This window comes from Rhopilema esculentum, chromosome 10 (genome assembly GCF_057945365.1).
Source record: "Rhopilema esculentum isolate cy_ngs chromosome 10, ASM5794536v1, whole genome shotgun sequence".
Lineage (NCBI taxonomy): Eukaryota > Metazoa > Cnidaria > Scyphozoa > Rhizostomeae > Rhizostomatidae > Rhopilema > Rhopilema esculentum.
In genome coordinates, this window is record NC_142824.1 from 5,884,081 (window position 1) to 5,901,022 (window position 16,942).

Genomic DNA, 16,942 nt, shown 5'->3' on the forward strand with positions numbered 1-16,942 from the left:
TAGATACTAACTATAACACACTAAAAGAATTTGGATCGACACGCCGGGTAAGGCGAAAAGAGTGTAGGGAACCTCATTTGTGTAAAGGGGCAAGTGGCTAAAATTGGCGGGAATGGCCTGGCAGTGGCGGCTTGGCATTTTTCGACTGGGAGGCAGCAGCATAATGGCGCCCTTCATAAAAAACATTATTATCTTTATCCTGACAAGATTGGCAGTCGGGTAATGCTCTTATTTTTTTAACCTTGTCTGTCAAGGATAACCCTGGGTTCCAGAGCGTCAAGTGTAGCAAATGGAGCGTCGAGGAAATAGGGCGTTGCGGGAGAGTGCGGAGGAGGAGAGAAGAGAGGAAGCATAATGAAAATTTAGTCAAAAATCAAGTAATGTCAAACTAAATGCAAGTTTTTAGGCTTTAAAGCCAAGCATCATTCATTTTCAGATTGCCTCGTCTGTTGTAAAGGCCAGGAAATTTTATTGGTTCCTTGACAGTGGCAAAAATAGGCGTTTTCTGGTCACACGGACAAACAATCATAGTCAGATATGATTGCAAAGCTATAGAGACCAATTCTAAAATTGACTGTTGGAGAGTTTCAGAAATGGGTTTTTATCTTGAAAACTAAATTATTAGAAGTAACACAGATAGAAAATCCTAATTTAGAGAAGAATCCACAGATATAAGTGAAACACCCGTAATGTGCTTTTCAAAAGAAAAGATAACTGATTTCTCTCAATCACGTAGCAATAATTTCAGAAGAGAAGTAGTCTCCAGCCCTTGAAAATTACCCGAAAAACAGGACTACACCACCTAAAATGCTAGTTTCGGTACAATACAGGATGAAATTTATAAAATGTAACACCGTAGAAGCTTTCATAAGACAACCAAATCACCCACCCCCTTCCCCTCAAATCAATGTTGTGATTGGCTTGGTAACCGATGTCGTAATCCCCACTTATTCCGTAACCATCTTAACCAACATTGACCCTGGGGCCTGGGGGGAAGGGGGTTTAGGTCACCAGCGCATATTTTATGAAGATATAGCATGCGAAATCCTTTTTTGTTCAAATGTCTCAGCTATTTTTGGCCAGGATTGTGGGTATATATTTTTCATTGTGTTCTTTCGGACCCTTATTCTGAAGGTTTTATGTATAGCGCTGAAGATTATATCGGATAGGACTGCTGGTAAGACTTATATATTCGATTTTATGTAGGAAATATTCGATTTTTCATGCATAGCTAATATGTTCCCGTGCTTAAAAATTCACACATTCACCTTTTTATTAAAAGGTTCTCCTTCTACTCTAAGGAAAACACTTTTTCCGTCTGCGTGTTGCTACATATCTTCAATAACGAGCCATAAAGAACGTGACAACCTTCTCTTGTTTTTAGCTTTAATTCCCCTCCTCTTTAATAAAAAATAGTACTACACCGTTAAAGTTTAATTTAAAAGCAAAGTTTCAGAGCGATGCGAATCGGGTAGAACCATTGACATTACACTAACGCAAGCCAAGGCGATTTTTTTATCAGCTAATAAGCGGAAAGATCTTCACTTCGAAGCCTTCGACTTGCAGTCTATCTCGAACCTGATAGGTATGACATAACTTGAACAATGTCTCTGTCTGATATAAAAATCGGAGACTGCTATATCCCTCCGGTGTGGTTTAAACAGGGCCTAAAAAAGGAGCTCAATCACCTAGTGCCCTTTGATACCCTTTGATACACTTTTGATATACCTGATGAATGCTTATTTACTTGCTTTTACATCAGAGCAATTTGTGCAATCAAAATTCAAATTAATAAAAATTCCAATAAAAAGATCATCTGCAAATTTTGAGCCAAAAAAGCAGCCCAAAAACATATTATTTTATATGCTATAATATCTCTTTATCCAATGGCTAAATGGAAAGTTTGCAGTGGGTATGATTTCTCAGATTTTCCTGGGTACTGCCGCTGTTGCAATGTGGAATAGATGGAGCAACACAAAAGTAGGCCTATTTGAATTAACTAAGTTATATTATTAACAAAATATACAAAAGCGTATATTTACAAAAAATTCATTTCACCAGGTGAATATTTTACATAAGGTTACAAATAATTTGGTAATTTACAACATTTAGAGCTATTGTATATCTTTTACTATTTACAAATTAAAATAACAGCAAAACTTTGAAATTTAACTTTAAATATGATTGTGTCCCCAGCAAGACCTAAAAATTAACAAGAATACATTGACTATAAAGGATTGCTTACAATGCTAAAGGATTGCTTACAACGTAAGACTCTGGGGGGAGGGGGGGTTTTCGAAACACGAAAATGTAGGGATAGGTTGTTTAGGCTGGATTAAAGTCATCTAAATAATTGTCTTTGAGAGCAGAATTACATAAAAATACTGGAGAATTATACCAATATTCAAGCATCTCTAACAAGATGCAACTTAACAAGACTTTGGTGGGCAGTGCTTTGAAAATAGGGCGACATACCAACAACAAAGGGAGGCTATTGAAAAATGGAATAGGGAGGTTACAACCCTGTGCCACCATCCCGGTGAATTTTTTCATGAAGGAAATCAGGTAAATATAACATAGTCAAAATGCGTCTTGAACTTGCAGATGGGTAACTAACTTTTGCCGAGGGTAATCTGCCTCAAAGAGAACTGTTTAAGAGAACTTTTGTACATTTTAAGGCAGGGAAACAAAACTTTGCAAAGGAAGACTTAAGGCTGGATGGTGACTGGAAATCTCAGCAGGCAGGGGCGTGGGAATATAGGAAAAAGCCTTGAGCATTTGAATTTTGAAAAGAGGACTCCCCAGTAAGGAAATTTATCACAGGGGTAGTTTTCACAGGAGTGAAAGGTTACGAGCAAGGATTTCGTAAACGTGTAGATTTCAGGAAGGTAAATTCTGGAATCAGCTCTAGAAATTGTTTAATAACTCTAGAAATAAAGCGATTTTTTGGTGGATTGATATAACTATGATTTGATTCTTTACTGTCAAAGGCAAATCATTGATATTATAAGTTTGCCAACGCAATGGCCGAACATTTATAAAGGCCAGAATCAAGAAGATGGACTTACCCCGCAAATGTTTGAAAATCTGCCATTTTCTTGAAAGGATGAATGGGCAACTCCGGAGAAATGATAGTTGCTAGTTACCTAGTGGGTTTTGGTTTGGCTGTTGCATCAATGTGATCAATGCTTTTAGCAGCCAGTCGGTATCGACGCAGGCTAAAATAGAGGGATATCCTTATAAATGAGCTGCAACTGAAAAAAGTGCCTCTTAGGTAAGACACCATAAGAGGCTTATTACAAGTAAGGTTAACATGTTGGAGAAATGGAGGTGTGGTAGAAAAGAAGCATTAGGGGTTAAAAGTGCAAACTGGTAGAAAGGGGGAGAGAGAGTAAGTCTTATTCAGCTTCTTTCTTTTTTAGGATATATAGATAATCAACTTTGTGTGCGATAATCAATAATCGATAGACCTTGCAAAGTAAGACACTGCCGCCAGATTTGCCAAGGCCCTATGTTTCGCAATTAAAATAAAAAATAAATAGCAAGCAACATAAAGGAAGGTATCAATATAAGGCTATAAAATATAAAACGCAGCTAATAAAGTAAGTAAAATGGAGAGATATAATTTAAAAAAGAAATGGTACGATTTCAAAATGAAGAAAACTTACCGGCCACTAACCGGCCGACCTCGGGCTCTACCGTGCGGTGGCTTCGGTATAATTTTTTCCGGTCTGCTAATCCCCGCATTTTTCTCTCCATCTCCATGAACCTTATGTCTGCGCTTTTTTATCTCTACCCCGGGATCTTTGCGTATATTTTCAACGAGGTTGCCTCCCTGCATTCCCATAGATTTCTCTGATACAATAAAATAACTCTGAATACGGCTTTCCGCATTACCACCTTCCGCAAGTGATATTTTCACCGCAGAATCAGTTGGCATGCTCTTCTCGTTTCTGGTTCTTCCAGCACTATCGGACATGTTGACATCGTCTTCATCAAAATTCTTCGATTCGGGTATTCCCGTTCTCCTTTCATGCACTCCAATAGCATCCTGTGAGATTTGTTCGACCATTCGGTGCGATAAGTACACGTCTTCTGTTCTCGGAAGCGAGTCCACTGTAGCATTGCGCACTTTTGTTTCATTACCATTTTCGGCAATATCTTCATTTCTCTTACAAACATCTTCAACATCGGATCTACCATTGATATGATTCTTTAAACCTGCATTTGCTTCCAAGGCAATCATTCCCAAATTTTCACCACTATTTCTTATCGCAGAATGATAGTCGACATCGTCAACTTTCTCTTTAATCTTTACATCACACTCTTCATCAAAAGACCTTTTGAATGTTATGCTGAAAACAGCATCTCCAGTAGCATTTTCTCCATGTTCGGAATGAAACTTTTTCGCGTTAAAATCAGTTCTCACAACCGGAATAAGATTTTCACTTGTTCTCACGTCAACCTGAACGTTCTCAATTTTGAAGCTATGGCCACCACGGGGTTTGACCTTTTCAACAAGAGCAGACGATCGCGGTAATAACATTTCATCATCATCTGCTCTAATCTCTTTTTTATCATAACCATTTTCTTCAGATAATTTACTTTCCTTTTCTGTTCTACCTTCACAAAGACCAGCCTTTTCTTTTCGCGACAGACATGGTTCACCCTTAATTCCAGTTAAGATTTCCCTGAGATTGCTTGCACCATCAGCCTTGCGTGCTTCTGTAGGACCACATATTTCAGCTCGCTCTTCTCCACGAGGAAGGGATTCCCCTGCCAGGTTACCTGGATAATCATTACCTGACCCTCCATCTAGAAGGTTTTTTGACCCTGTTTCCGGTTCAATCTCTGCAAAATCTCCCCCGCGTACTGCTTCACCGGACGTCTCCCGCTCTACTTCTTTATTAGCCGCAAATTTCGACTCTATTCTTGAACTCACAGACACCACACTCTCCTGCTTTGGTACTTCCCCCAAGGCAGCATTTAAAACCTCCCCAGTTTCTGATGACTCCATCTTGGTCGATTTCTCAAGCACGTGGCTTTCTTTGCTTGCACTAAGCTGTCGCTGGAGCTTCTTTCGATCTAACGCCTCAAAGAATCCCTTCAAAATTGACAGTGTTTTTGATGTGTGCTGGTCAGAGGCAGATCTAGTTCTTCGTTTACTGATTGATTCCTTACTGTTGGTCGTATCACTCACCTTTGAATCATTGCTGTCATTTCTAATGATTGCCTTTTCCGATGAGCACTTTCTTGGAGAACCAACAGGACTCTCAGGTATATTATCTTTGCCAATATTCGCAGGTTCTGTCATCTCTTTAGCACTATCTTTATTATCAACCTTTGCCTTCCATTTTGAGATGAAAATGCCATCTATAGAATCGCGTACAAGTATTTTTTGATTGTTATCTGATGGATCCAACTCATCGAGTTTTCCTTGGAACATTTTCCCACTAATGAAATCTTTACCTTCAGACATCAGCGAACAATTTTCATTATGATTTTGAGGTTTTTCAACGATGCCATCCCTCAATTGTCCCTTCACCAAATTTTCATTATTCTCCATGTCGAGTTTATCAAAAAATCCATCTAAATCATTCCCTTTATGGCCAGAACCCTTTTTTGATTCTGACCGTGCCGACTTTGCCTCATCGTGAAATATCTGAGCCTCCTTCTCAAAACTAAGATTACTCCCTATGCGTTCCTTGTTATCGTGATCCGATATACCTACTTTAATGTCTTTGTCATTATTGTCATTCTCGACTCCACAGAATCCTATACCTGCTTCAGCCTCCTTAGGACGCCCTGTTGCCTCTTTGACTTTGTCTACCACTAAGGCATTCTTGTCTATAGTCTGATCTTCTACTTTTGGCGCGGCTACATCGTCTGACTCACTTTTATGAACTTTATTCAAATTTTCTTCAAAATCATTATCTCCCTTATCACGGGAATCTTTTTCTGCTGTATTTATCCTAGTTTCGAAGGACTCTTGAACAACATTTCTATTATCTTCAGCTTCAGCCCCATAGACCTTATTTTCCATACTTACTCCTTCACAATTTTTTTGTTCAGCGCCCGCTACTCCTTCTCCTTGATCATTCAGCGGCAGATTCCCATCAGCGCCCTCCCCCGGCTTCTTTTCTTCAGTTTCAACAACAACATCTTCAAGCATTTGCGGATGATCCCTTTGGTTCCCAGGCCCCGTTTTTGACTCCGAAGAATTCTCGTGCGCCTTCACATCCTTAGGAATACCGGCCAATAATTTTGTGTCTTTGAGAATAGTTTCTTTCATTGCTTGCAAGAAAGATTTTGGTAGTCGCACTGGAATAGCGGCTTCCTAAGGAAAAGAAAAAACAGCTAAAAGTTTAGACAATGTATCACTAGACACATTTTTATATTAAAGTGTTCTACCGTACGAAAAAGGCCAGTTGCTGATAACGAAAACTATTTAGGAGAAAATCCGGCCGGAATCGCAGCAAAGAAGGTGCTGTAATTGAAGTTATCTAACTGACAGGTCATTTATTGAAAGCATTACGTAGCAAGCCTTTCCTAAATACATAAATAGTGTCAAAGTGGCAGCTGTTTTAAATGTTGTTAAAAACAAGAAATGAGGCAATATCATTTGAACACTACGATAAGACGAAATTTTTTCAATCACTATAAAGGCAAATTTTTGCAAAAAAATTGTTTATTTCTTGCGGGAAGGACCAACCTTAGTTAATTTGAGCTGAGGCCTTGGTCCTTCTGGCACTCCATCCACCATATCCATCGCTGCTAGGACTTTGTCTGCCTCCAGATCTGTTCTTTTGTCTTCCCCTGCTAGGCCAGTTTCAGCAAAGCTCCACCTTCGCTTATCTTTTTGCCGAATATTATCATTCTTAAAACTGTCATCATTAAGTGCAGCCTCGTTTGTCCTTGGCAATTCAGAAATGTTGGTAGCTGCAATATCCGGTTTCAAACCTTTGGGCGTCGGGTTATAGTTTCCAGGAGTACTGGAAACGGTTGTTGTTGTTAATGATCCGTCAGCGGACGCCTTTTCCCAATCGAATGGCTCGTTTTCGTGAACACCTTTGCGCGACATAGCATCCGCAAAGCAACACTCCAAATACTAAACGCAAGATGAAAATTGTAATTAAAAAGCCGGCGACATGTTTCTTGCAACGAGTTTCCTACAATCGACTTCCACAAGATACGACATGATAACGCAAAGGAAAACAGACGAAAGCCTTAGTCATAAATCAAAGGCCTATTTGGTAGGAAAATTCAATCGATACAGCTCCACAATTGGAAAGCAAAACAAGGATTACAAGGGTTCAGAAAAACAAAACCAGATTTACTTCCTATTACAAGATTGGCCGATAAAACATAAATACGTTGCTAAATAATAAAATATTAAAATGAATGATTTGAAGCAAAATGCAAAGCTTGCCATGTGAAAAATTCATGCTCTCAGATCTCTCAGCTATTTGTAAAATTTAAACATAGAATGCTCTTTGATAACAGAATAGACAGCTTTTTCGATTTCGGAATGAAAACATTGCGCATGACACGTAGCAATCGTAGCAAAAGGGTTTTTAAAACAAAGATGTGATTTGCAAAGTGTTCAATCTGTTACTAAAAATGGTTCAGCTGAAATAAATCTAGTACATACTTCTAGCCTTTTTTGACAACAGAAGGTCCCAGGTACTTTTGAAAACACAAACCCCTGGGACCTGCTAAATATTCAACGAAGCATTTGATGAAGAAAAAAGGAGATCAACTCAGACCAACAAAATGGTTGAAAGAGTATTTGGAGGTCATTTGGAAGAATTATAAGTTGTTTCAATCAAATAACAGAAAGACATTTGATAAAGATATATTATCGATATCACTAAGAGACCCTAACAAAGATTGCTTAGGACAGAATAAGCTTTTATAAGAGACCCTAACAAAGATTGCTTAGGACAGAATAAGCTTGTATAAGCCTAAAAATAATCCCAATTTTTAAATATGCTTTAAAATTCAAGTTTTTTTATTGGTTTAGATTTTAAAATATCTGTGGGTTCTGATGTTATTAAAAACAAGTAGAAGTATTGGTTATTACTGTGCACCTCATAATCCGGCCGATCAGCATATCTCAGTTCCTCAATGTGCTTCAAAAAACCTTTGAACTCAATCGGCAGTTGTCTCAACAGCTGCTTGTGATCATACGCCTTCTTGAATGTGCCAACTTCTTCCTATTTAAAACAAACCCTCATTACCCCTTACAAAAAGAAAAAAGCTCGTATTGGAGCTTACAAGTTAAAAATATTTTTAAAATGCCAAGTTAACAGATCTTTGCATTTATTCTCATCTTTTCAGACTCAACGTATTCAAATGTTTAGAAATGTTACCAGTTATCCACTGTTTAGGCTAGTTCTTTGATCACGCTTAGAGGCTCATTTACTTTTTTTATTTCTATCGTTGAACAAAACGTCAAATTTCCAAGCGAATTTCAGAGCTACAATCACAACTGCTTTGAGATAACAAATACCTTATCTTTCAGCTTTCTCCATGGTAGGCCTCCTTGTGCAAATTCCACAAGCATATAAAACACGGACCACAAATCGTCTCGACGACTCATTTCCTGTAACAGCCAAAAAGGTCTTCTTTAAATATCGCTAAAGGGCTCTTTCTAGTCAATTTATTTTCAAGGACAGCTTAGTGACAATATAAATAAACAGACACTGATAGAAATACCACAGATTTCCGATTGGACTAAAATGCTAGATAGCGAATCAAAATATCTGATAATCAGTCAAATAGATCTTCTCAATTTTTAACTGTTTAATATTTTGACAAGAATCCTACCAGCTTGAACAAAAATTGATGTCATTGGGGAGAGTAACAAGAAAGTGTAAACCATGCACATATTTAAACTATCCCACCCATGCAAAAGTAGGCTTGCCAGAGAAGATTTCCAATTGTCGAAAAGGCGGCTTTCCAAACTTTCTGGGAAGGGAAGGGAAGGATGGCTAGCTGTCTACAGTTGGTTTTATTTTCAAAAAGGTGAGAACATTCAAAAGCAATACATGTCTGCTTTAAGAAACCATTTGAATAAGAATAGTCTTTGCAGGTAATCACAATTATATCACACCTCACCAGGAAACTGTTTTTCTTAAATTCCTTTACTCTGTCAAGCACTGTTCCTTATCAATGCAATCCGTTTAAATTCAAAAGATAAACATTAAAAACAAAAAATCATGAGCTGATGTTATTTTTGAAGAACCAGAGCGTTAAAAAATATGATAAAATGGCAAACCTTATTATCGTGAGCGTTAATGGACGCATAGCGTACAGTCCCCCTGAAACCAGCGACAGGACGTGGCTAAAAAAGAAATAAAAGCCATCTTTCAACTATTCTAGAGTCAGTAGATAATTCCTTATGAATCCCTTCCAAATATAAATGGAGAAATAACGCTAAAATTTTTCACCACTGTCACCCTATTACCCTCCACCAACTTGTGCAGCTTCATAAAATATGAATCAAATCTTGAAAAGCCAAAGACACACAACTCTCAAGCTCTGGTCCCAAGCTCTGGTCCCAAGCTCTGGTCCCAAGCTCTGGTCCCAAGCTCTGGTCCCAAGCTCTGGTCCCAAACTCTGGCATTGTTGATATCAGCAAGCAGTAAAACTTCATAAACTTTGAAAAAAATCATTACTTACAACAAAAGGGGCTCATGTAAATATCAAAAACAAGAAAACACGTGGCTTTTTTAAGTTACAATCCAATTACGGTAAAAAAACTTTGAAAACAGGGCGTGCCAATACTCAATTTCAGTTACCTCGCAACTATGATGACAAAAGTTAGCATTTATTAAGAAAAAGCCTAAGTGTACGAGAATACATCATTATACAACTAACCGGCCTTCAAAACTTTTAAACTTTGATTGATCTTGAAAAAGTTAACACCTACATCTGCAGAAACTTTTTTTGTCTTTCAGCAGTATAGTCGCAGGGTAAAAACAGCCCTTGAGGGTGACGTATATACATGATCCCACCTTCAACCAATGGTTTTATCAACACAAATCACGTGATATAAAACAGTATGCTTCACAACTGTAGAACAAATTTTCTAGAGGCAAAGACATTACACTGTCTGCAAAGATATTCTTTTCAGCAATGATTTCTAAATAAAAAAAAACAAAAATATTTACAAGTAAAGTGTTAACATACCGTCCTGACATGCCCCTCGTTATTCACATATTGTCTGCTTAGGCCAAAATCTAGCATAAACACGAGCTTCTTTGTGTCTATGGTGTTTCCGATTGCAAAATTCGACTAGACAAAAAAAGGAAACGACAATTTAGGAAATTGCGGACTTTAAACTTAACGCCACGCCTGTGAAGGTCTTTTTACTGGGGATGCTTGCCCTACCTATAGCTGTCTTCAACAAAAACACTGTCTGTATCAACTAAATAAAACATTTCGAATAAGATGGTCTGCTCTTCATATGGATTCTTTTTCAGACCTTGGCAAACAACGCAGGATGCGAATATAAACTTTTTGTCACAATTTCCACTGCGGTTTTTACAGTGTTGGAAAAATGTTTACATGTAGACTAACCTGCTTTAACATATCCCAAAATGAACGCTGTCTAATATTTTCACTTTTGACTGCGTCTTAAAAGCTTTCGCTTGATATGAGCTTTTGTTCATACTAAGGGATACACTTTAAAAAGAGGGGTATATTTATATTGTTTTTGTACGGTTATTGGTTGAATTTAAGGATATTATTTCCAGAAAAGCTCCAACTATATTAGTTCCAGTCGCTGGCATTAATGATCTCAAAAAACTGAGAACTTTCTTTTCTTTTCAAAAAGGAGTTAAAGGAGACTCGTAAAGCTTTTGATAAAAAACATACCAACAGTAGCAAAGCTGCAAAATCAAATTCTTATCAATCCTTTATTACTTATTGAGAGGATATCACTTGAAAATAATGTTAAAACGAAAGGAAATGGGAATATCAATTTACAGGCTTAACATCCCGGTGCAAGAATCCACAGTCATGAATAGCTTTGATACATTCAATAATTTGAATGCCAAGTCGAAGATAAGTACTCTGTGTAAAAAGTCCCTTCTGCTGATTTCTTCTTAGCTCAGCTAAGTTGGGACCAACTAGAGACATCACAACATAGTTGAAGCGGTCATTACGACCACAGCTCACGAATTCACAGACATGCTGGTCACCTGCAAGGAATCAATTTCCAGTCACAAATCTGCATAAGTATTCATTGATATGGTACAGATATCAAGATATGAATGGTTAATTATTAGGAATAATGTGGCAAAAGTTTAATAGAAGTGGTTTGATAATTTCATGGCACAGAACTCCTGTGATGAGTATAGGCTTGGCTCCAGTATACCCCTTCTACAGAACCGAGAAATTTTAGATGTAAACGATAAAGTAACAAACATAAAAGAAATTTTGGGCTAGCAATTAAACAAAGCATAATGTAAAACATATATAATATGAGCTAGAATACAATTGTTGGTGTACTGTTGGAGATGAGCTAATGGACTGATCTCTTGGTGCATAAGGCTGTGCCATATCATGGTAGGAACATACCATAGAGATTATAAATAACCACAGACCCACATGATCACTGTTAATAGCCATCTTTCTTTAATTTGGGGTTTGTTAAAACTTGTAACAAATGTAATTTACTTTAACACCTATCAACAGTAAACATGATCTACCATCATATCAAATCTTGTGGTAGCACAAAAATGTTTTGATTCTACCAACAAAGATGACTGATCATTAAAATAGTAAAAGTGCTCAATTTTCCCTGTTATTTTTCCTGTGCCACAGCTTAAAACAATTTTGGGATTTTACAACATGAACAGGATTTGGTAATAAGAGAGATGTCAAAACTTTGCCCACCTTGTAATTTCTTTATCACAGCAACTTCCATTTTCAGAACCTGTTTTGTTGTTGTTGCTGACTCTAGCTTTAATGCAACCATATGCTGTGTATTTGTATCGTGGGCTTGGTAAATCTCCCCTGAAAGAGGCAACATGACTAGATAAAATAAGGTGCCCATAAAAAATCATGCCCCATTTTCAGAATACTATTAACAAGAAATATTACCAACCAAATGTCCATATTTAAGTAATGTGCTAATGGACATTAGTTGAGAAAACTCCACTAAAATACATACATATTTGAATTTTGTTATAAGACAGAGCCAGTTTAATTAGAATCTGAAATTTGGGAGTTTTGAATGCCCTGTCATGTCCATATTATCTTTCTATAAGAAATAGTGAAATAACTCATACACTGTATCTATTTTCATATTTTGCTACTTTCTATTTCCTTTTTCAAGCTTAAGAAAACAAATTTACTAGACCTGAACTGCATACTAACTCATCAAGCAAGGGCTATCTTCTAAAAAACATATAATCATTATTTCATTCTAAAGAATGTATTCTGAAATCTAAAATGTATATGATCTTGGCAATGTCCCATCAGCCAATATATTCTGCAGACTTGTCCAATACATTTAGACCAACATTTTAGTGAATTAAAACTGGTAAGTCATAAGTTCATCCAAACCTGTGATAATTGTAGCATGATAAGGCATATATATGGCTTTATGTTTTATATTTATATAAATTCTATAAATTTAATAGTTTCACATGACAAGTGGCACACATTTAAGGGTACTTACCAAACCCGCCACCCCCAATTTTCTTTATCTGAAAAGTAAAATAGCATAAAGTTAATCTTCATGTCCCTGTCAAACCCATCCTTCAAACCAAAATTGTCTTTCCTGTTCTAGCAATGAAGTTTTTTGGAACAACCACTACCGAAAGACATTCACAGTTTAACCCTTTAAGCTAATCCCCATGTGTCAGCCTCAGTATGTTAGGTCAAGCATAATTTTGTAAACCTTTGACCTTTTGGGTCAGCAATGTCAATGCCATTGATTCTTTAGATCAAACATAAATTTTAACTACCCATGAATGTTATGGTAACCTTGATAATTGACAGAAAAGGTAAACAACTTATTTACACAAAGTATGGAGCCAAGGAATTGTCAATTGAAATAATCAGATTGGCACAGAAAAGATGACCATGGGTAGAGCCATCTTGGCTCTTTTATAGAGATAATAATTTTTTAGTTAAGCAAGAAAATCTTCAAGCAGCAAAAAAATATGCACGATTTATTTAATTTCACTTATAGTTAAGAGTGTGGTTTGAATTTGCACTTTTAGCGTGAAGTGTAAAGACATACAATTTTCCATCGTTGTCGGATGTATTCACCAACTTTGATCAAATCATCACTCATTTCAATCCTCTGAAAACCAGCTGACTATGGCACTAAACGTTCTCTCAAATAGCACCAGATTTCTTGCCTAAAAACAATCCATTGGAAATCAATTGGCTTAATATTTTTAATTTCTTGATTCAGCAATTAGTGCAACATAGATCAATTGAGACACTGGCTTATCAAAAGCAATTTAAGTAGATTTGTGTCAATTTGATCATTTAATAATGTTAATAATAATAAATAATAATAAATAATAATAATAATAATAATAATAATTTCGAATATTTATTCTGGATAAAAATCTTCAACTTGAAAAAGCTGTTATCAACATGTGTCCAGGTAAAAGAAGTGAACTTAAAATGAAAATCTTGCCCAATGTACCCAGTAAATTTAAACATTACAAATTTTTACAAGTTTAAAAAGGTTTCAGCTTAAGTGTTCCTGTAAGAAAAGGGTGTTCTTGCATACTCTGTTTTTATTTATTCCCTCTATAACCTATGATAGATGTGTATGCGTGGTTTGGTGGGTTTATGCCATCAATGTGATGCCTTGTGGGTCTTACAAATTATTTATAGATGTAGGTGAAAGTTTTGTGTATTGGATGACTATATACTCCAAACAAAATATTGCTCAAAGTCTATAGGTGAAGATGAAATATGTCATTTAAAGTCAAAGTCAATTTGGGAGCAAGTAATATTTCCATACAATAAGACTTTCCACATGTCATTCAGATATTTTTTTACTTTACAACAAGTATTTGCAAGTTGGGATTTTCCCTTGAAGGGAAAAAGCAAAGATAATAATGGACTTTGTTGTAAAAAACGTAATGAAAGTCCCAGTGCAACAGTTATGAGAAAATTGTTTTACTGAGTTGGCTAGCTGACTGTTGCCACATTTAGAGCAAATCATAAGTATTATTAATCCAAGAAAAAGGCTTTAATAAATAAATATTACTGCAGGTAAACACATTCAAGGATAGAATGCAATGCATATTTGCCTCCGTGTCTCCTCCCGTTCACAAAAACAAGCAATTGTGGATAACAATTTAGCTATCTTGGCATGACAAGATTAATATTGTAACTAGTAAATACTATAATACTAAGGATATGCGAATGGAAGTTAAGATAAAATTCTGTTATCAAAATATAGGTTGAAAAATAGCGCTAAACATTTCGGTTCTGTTAATTGTAGCTCTAGACGGGTTTAGGCCATCTTCGAATCGATGTTGTAGCAACCGATATAACGACGCTTGTCAGAGCAAACTTCACACTAAAACAAAAGTTTTCCTGGGTTTGAAAACAAGAGCTCACCATATTATTGTTTAGTGCTTTTCTCGTTTGTGTCTTCGGAAATCATTTCTCTCTGGATTCCAAGCTGGTTGTCATTCCGCTTCCAACGTATGTTCATGCAAATTAGCAGCCTCGCATTTATTATCACAAATGAGAAATCTGAGGCACCCGACAAAGCAATTATGTTTAATTTACTATCCGTCGCAAATAATTCAAATGCCACCAAAAGATAGCAAACAACCAGGGTGACATGAATTTCATAACAACTATAATCGCAGTCGCCTGAAGATAAATATTTGTTGGAAAATTACTTCTTTGTCGAAATTGGTAGGAAAATATTGCCTTTACTTAGTCTCCCCCCCCCCCCTCAAAAAAGTTTAACCCTCGCACTCGGTTCGCCCCTGTGTAGCACCAGAACCTTTCAGGAGAGGAACGTAGGGTGTTCATAACTTTTCTAGAAATCAGTTTAGCTTAGATTGCAAGACTTGGAGAATTGTAACGACCCTTTTTCTAAAAATTTATTTGAAAAGGGTGTCACTTGCGTATTTATTTGGCTTATTCCAGAAATGCACTTTTCCAGACACCACCCTTTTGGTCTTTGGGTTTGGGTGTTGGGAATAAGCACTTGTCCAACTAAGATGAATTCTTAATGTTTTACCTCCTCCACTGGCACGCAATTAGCTACTTGCCACCCAGAAAACTTTGTTTCTATGTAAAAATGATCGAAACTGTTGTTTATGAAAACAGGATAAAAGATGTATTTAAAGTATTACACATCAATTTTTAGGAAAAACCGGCTCCATTTTGGTAAAGTGGAGTATTGTTAGCTGTATTGTTAGCTGGGAAAATATGTTGATCTAAAGTGTTCTTTCGAATCACTGTCTGAAAGAACAAGTGGTCTTATAGAAATAATAGATATATGAAATGTTATATAGTCAAGTGGCCTTTTACAATACAACACTATTTAGTCAATAAAGGCTAACACTGTTTAAAGGATTAAACTTGTAAAAGATTAGCCTGGATAATTAAAAACCAAGTAATAGTTGGCCTGGATAAGAACAAATATTCTATTAGGAGATAATCGTTTGATAATGAATGCGTTTTCTTACTAAGTGGCGGTTTTATGATGTAATCCCCAAATAAAATAGAATGTGTACCTTGGTGATATTGCATATCCACAGAATTAATTATTCTTCCTGATAACTTTCCTCAGAAAAAGTTTAAAACAAGGCGGGGCTTTTTGGGGGGGGGGGTGACCGCCATGTCCAATGGGTCCTGCATACTTACCACCTACAACCTACCATACTCACTACTTGTCCTTATAATCTTAAGCCAATTGTCTGTAGTTATTGCTTTCGGTCTAACATACGGGACAACACTGAGCTTTTTGCGAATCATGTGTAAATTTGCATATATTTTTGGCTGTGCATTCCTTGAACTATCGGAAAACTTTGAGGTTATAGCTGAATTTTGAGAAAAATCTGAGTCAACCTGTTTTTTTCAACTGAAGAACATCGCCTTAAAATTTCAGACCTCAAGGGGTATTAGCTTGCCAAAGCAGTTTTGTGCCACAACTATGTTTTGTGCCACCAGAAACATGTTAGCGGTTTCGTGCCAACAGCTATTAAAAATTGGTTAAACTAAAAACATTCATATTACATAAATGTGCATGTAGTTGCAATACGAAGCATGAGTTGCAGCTAAGTCCTGTTGCTAGTATCTTTTTGTATGAGCTCACAGGAAAACAGTAGTCCCTCTTTTCTCTCTCTCTCTCTCTCTCTCTCTCTCTCTCTCTCTCTCTCTCTCTCTCTCTCTCTCTCTCTCTCTCTCTCTCTCTCTCTCTCTCTCTCTCTCTCTCTCTCTCTCTCTCTCTCTCTCTACAAAAACAGAAAACCCTCTACCACAAGGAGAGGTTTAAACAAAAAAGAGTGCGCCATAGTTATCGATGATATCATAATGGCAATCAATAGCACCAAAACCTCTCCTTGTGGTACTTTCTCTCTATGACTTGATGTTTTAAGTGTAATTTTGTGATAATCAACTGCCAAGAAATACGTTGGATAACCTCAGTCTATCACATTCCAAGCCCATCAACCTGTCAAAAGCTTGCAGTATTGAAAGGAACATCAAGAAATATCAGCCTAACAAACACTGCTTCAAACTTAGTGCTTCAATCCTCAAGAAAAATACATATCAAATCCAACTCAATAAGAAATTTTACAAATCCTAGCTAAAATACTTTATGTTTAGAAAAAAGAACAAAATTTTTAGTTGATTTCACGGCATCTATTATAACAACTGCACGCAAGAACAAACCCAACAGATCGACGAAAGAAAACGCGAGAAAGAAAGATGGCAG

At 36.7% G+C, this 16,942-nt stretch overlaps 1 protein-coding gene across 1 annotated transcript; it reads right to left on the reverse strand.

Moving 5' to 3' along the window:
• Nucleotides 1-1,989: 1,989 nt before the first annotated feature.
• LOC135688886 (uncharacterized) lies at nucleotides 1,990-14,908 on the reverse strand. Its single transcript, XM_065205944.2, has 13 exons — nucleotides 14,605-14,908; nucleotides 13,259-13,379; nucleotides 12,692-12,719; nucleotides 11,905-12,024; nucleotides 10,993-11,207; nucleotides 10,195-10,299; nucleotides 9,281-9,346; nucleotides 8,513-8,605; nucleotides 8,091-8,216; nucleotides 6,713-7,108; nucleotides 3,669-6,337; nucleotides 3,069-3,218; nucleotides 1,990-2,202 (listed from the first exon to the last, which is right to left on the reverse strand). Exons 2-12 carry the CDS (start codon nucleotides 13,310-13,312, stop codon nucleotides 3,143-3,145), a joined length of 3,948 nt encoding a protein of 1,315 aa, XP_065062016.2. The 5' UTR covers nucleotides 13,313-13,379; nucleotides 14,605-14,908; the 3' UTR covers nucleotides 1,990-2,202; nucleotides 3,069-3,142.
• Nucleotides 14,909-16,942: the final 2,034 nt, after the last annotated feature.